At 33.2% G+C, this 3,251-nt stretch overlaps 1 protein-coding gene across 1 annotated transcript; it reads left to right on the plus strand.

The window, feature by feature from the left end:
• The first annotated feature begins 253 nt into the window (after positions 1-253).
• On the plus strand, positions 254-1,720 carry LOC130950398 (secreted RxLR effector protein 161-like). The gene is made up of 2 exons (XM_057878892.1): positions 254-862; positions 1,610-1,720. Exons 1-2 carry the CDS (start codon positions 254-256, stop codon positions 1,718-1,720), a joined length of 720 nt encoding a protein of 239 aa, XP_057734875.1.
• Positions 1,721-3,251: the final 1,531 nt, after the last annotated feature.

Here is a 3,251-nt window from a genome sequence, read left to right on the forward strand (position 1 = left end):
AAGCAAGCCGTTAGTAGAATACTAAGCTGAAGTCTGTTCTTTTAGAATCGGGCTATCTCTAATCAAAGTCTGATCATAGTTTTTTCACTAAATCTCAGCAAAGTGGATTCACTGCTCTCTTAATATATGTTGATGATGTGGTTATTGTTGGGAATGATATCTTTTGAGGTTAATTTCATCAAGTCCTTGTTAGATAAAAAATTTTAAATAAAAGACATTGGAGACCTTAATTTTTTCCTAGGAATGGAGGTGCATGGCTAGGAACAACATTGGAGTTGCATTGTATCAACGCAAGTATGCCCTTGACTTGATCAAAGATCATGATCTCGAAGACTGCAAACCCTCTTTGACTCCTATGGACTACAACATCAAATTGTCAAAAGATAGGGGGGAGCCTTTACCTGCCAACAATGAATACAGAAAGTTAATTGAGAGATTGTTGTATTTAGCCAATACTAGACTAGAGATTAGCTATGTTATTGGGAAGTTAAGTCAGTTTCTTGAAGCACCAACTATCTTACACCTCAAGGCAGCTCATAAAATTTTAAAGTACATCAAAGGGGCACCTGCCAAGAGATTATTTTTTCCAGTGAAGTCTGACCTTAGTGTTACAAGATTCACTAATTCGGATTGGGCATCCTGCCCAAATTCGAGACGATCTACATTAGCATATTATTTCTACATTGGAGGAGTCAATGTATCATGGAAGAGAAAGAAGCAGACGATTGTGGCTGCCTCATCTACTGAAGCGGAATATAGAGCAATGACATCTATTACAAAGGAAGCTGTGTGGATCAGGAAGATTTGGCTTGACTTGGATATGCCTCTCACCAATCCTATCAGTCTCTACTATGATAGTCAGGTAGCAATTCATATTACAACCAATCTGATTTTACATGAGAGAACCAAATATATAAAAGTTGATTGCCATATTGTTAGAGACAAGATTCTTGAAAAGATCATACATTGCATCTTTTGTCAATTTCGACACATGAACAATTGGCAGATTTATTGACAAAGGCATTATCTCCAGGGACCTTCTCTTTGTTACTTAACAAATTAGCATTATTACAGGATATCTACACTTCTAACTTGAGAGAGGGTGTTACGTAATATATATGCTAGGACTCCTAACTAATTGCTGTTAAGTTTTTGTATTTAGAATAGGCAGTTACATGCAGCAATTAACCATGTGAATAGCTTAGTGCTAGCTAGACTAATTAAGAGAAATTAGATACAGACTTGTAGTTACGAATGATTAATTACAAGCTATCATCTATTGTATATAAGGACCTAAAGACTCATGTGTAAGATGAGTTATACCATTCAATGCATCAAGTACTTTTCTATACTTTTTTCTGTCTCTCATTTATCTAACTCACACACTCTGAGCTACCTTCACCGCACCTTCAACACAAACATTAACTTTATTTTTAGGGGCTGCTTCTAGTGCCATGAGAATTGAATGACATTTTATGTCCATAGTAAATTAATTAGTACAACGATAAGACATTGATATATGTACATAAAACATTTCACCCGCAAAAGAAAATGAAAATTGTCGAATAATATTCGAATGAGCTAATAATATACATATACACTACAACAGAGGAGCTGCTTTACGGCGGTTTTTTCCCCTATTAGTGGTGGTTATAAACCGCTACAAAATCAAATTTCGGCGGTTTGGTGGACCGCCCGGGTTATTGGTGCGGAGAGGTGATTTTGCAGCAGTTTTAAACTGCCGCGATATACAAGTACTAGGATTTAGTCCATTTTTTACCGGCAGTTACGAACCGCCGCGTTGTTATTACCGTTTGTTAATTTAGGATTGTTATAAAACCGCCGCTAATTTCAATACAATTTTTTTAAAAAAATTGGATTTTTCTTTTTTAAAAATGGTGATATTTTTTGTTTAATTTTAAAGATATATTTTTTGTCCTTTTTGGATTTTTTAATACTATAAATCTTAATATTTTTCATCTATTAAATCTAAACTTGTGGCAAAAACAACAAAATTAACTGGAAAATAAAATAATATATTTATAAAAATATCAATATAGTAAATATCTTGCTAAGAATTGCATAGTCAAATTCAAAAAAATATTTGCTTCAAACCAAAATAATTCCAATCCTAGGATTCTATTTTTCACTCGGTCCTTCCACGGAATTCATCCCTGCAGCGATGTCTGATGGCAATTCCTCACCCTGCCATTGAAAAAGACAAAACAGTGATACAAAAAATATAATCTGACACATTGTAATCCCTTACAATATCTGAATTTCAAATTTAATCCAAAGATTCAAAAACTAAAAATTAGAATCTACTTCACAAACTAAAAATTTGCTATCTTAATCTCAATAATCATAATATATTTGCCTAACAACATTGCAAGTGAAAAGTATCAAAATTCTACAAAAACTATCAACCATAGCTCATAACTCATAGCTAGGATGCACACATATATCATAGAATGGGAAGGAAAAAAGAGGTCTATATATTAGCATGAGACCAGAACACAATATATAGAAGTATTAAAGTTGCACATTCATATGTTAATTGAATAAAAAAGGAAGTCAATATATATTAGTTAGTTATTTTATATATATATTTTCATATATCTTTTCATGTATATAGTTAGTTGTTTTTGGTGGATTCATTTAGAAGTGAAGGGATATTCATTTGTTTTCAGTGGTAGGTTCACAATTTTAACTATGTTAAGCTGACATATGAAACATAATTTTAACTATAGTAGGTTCACAATTTTAACTACCTTGGAAATTATGCACTTTACGTTGGACCTTATCCATATGGTTCCTATTATACATGGCAAATATATATATATATATAGCAACATTATTCTTGTTTGCATTTAATTTCTAACAAGATCTCAGGTTTAAATTATATGAATATAAAAAACAAATGTGAAGAGATTTACTTATATATATGTATAGACTACTATATGCTCCTTATTGCTAATAAAGAACTTTTATATACGTCAGACATAGATAAATACAAAAGTAAGCATGAATATTTACCTTGCACCATAGGAACGGTGCGCACCGGAGAAGAGAAGACGGGCCAGCAGCAAGCCTGAACCGACGACGACGACGCGGGAAGAGACGGCGACGCGACAGGCAGCTCCTAAGGACCGAATTCTGAACTTGGAAATGATCATTTAAACAATATATTGATCAAATATTTCAATATTAACTGGTGCCAAGCTGATCACAAATGATCAAATAACCCGCCA

The sequence above is a fragment of the Arachis stenosperma genome, chromosome 9 (genome assembly GCF_014773155.1).
Source record: "Arachis stenosperma cultivar V10309 chromosome 9, arast.V10309.gnm1.PFL2, whole genome shotgun sequence".
NCBI classification, from domain to species: Eukaryota; Viridiplantae; Streptophyta; class Magnoliopsida; order Fabales; family Fabaceae; genus Arachis; species Arachis stenosperma.

Bases quoted from the DNA above. Each gene is read 5' to 3' on its own strand.
- LOC130950398 (XM_057878892.1), top strand. From the start codon at position 254: ATGGCTAGGAACAACATTGGAGTTGCATTGTATCAACGCAAGTATGCC. The intron at 863-1,609 runs GTAGCAATTCAT...ACACTACAACAG, and splicing joins GTCTCTACTATGATAGTCAG to AGGAGCTGCTTTACGGCGGT.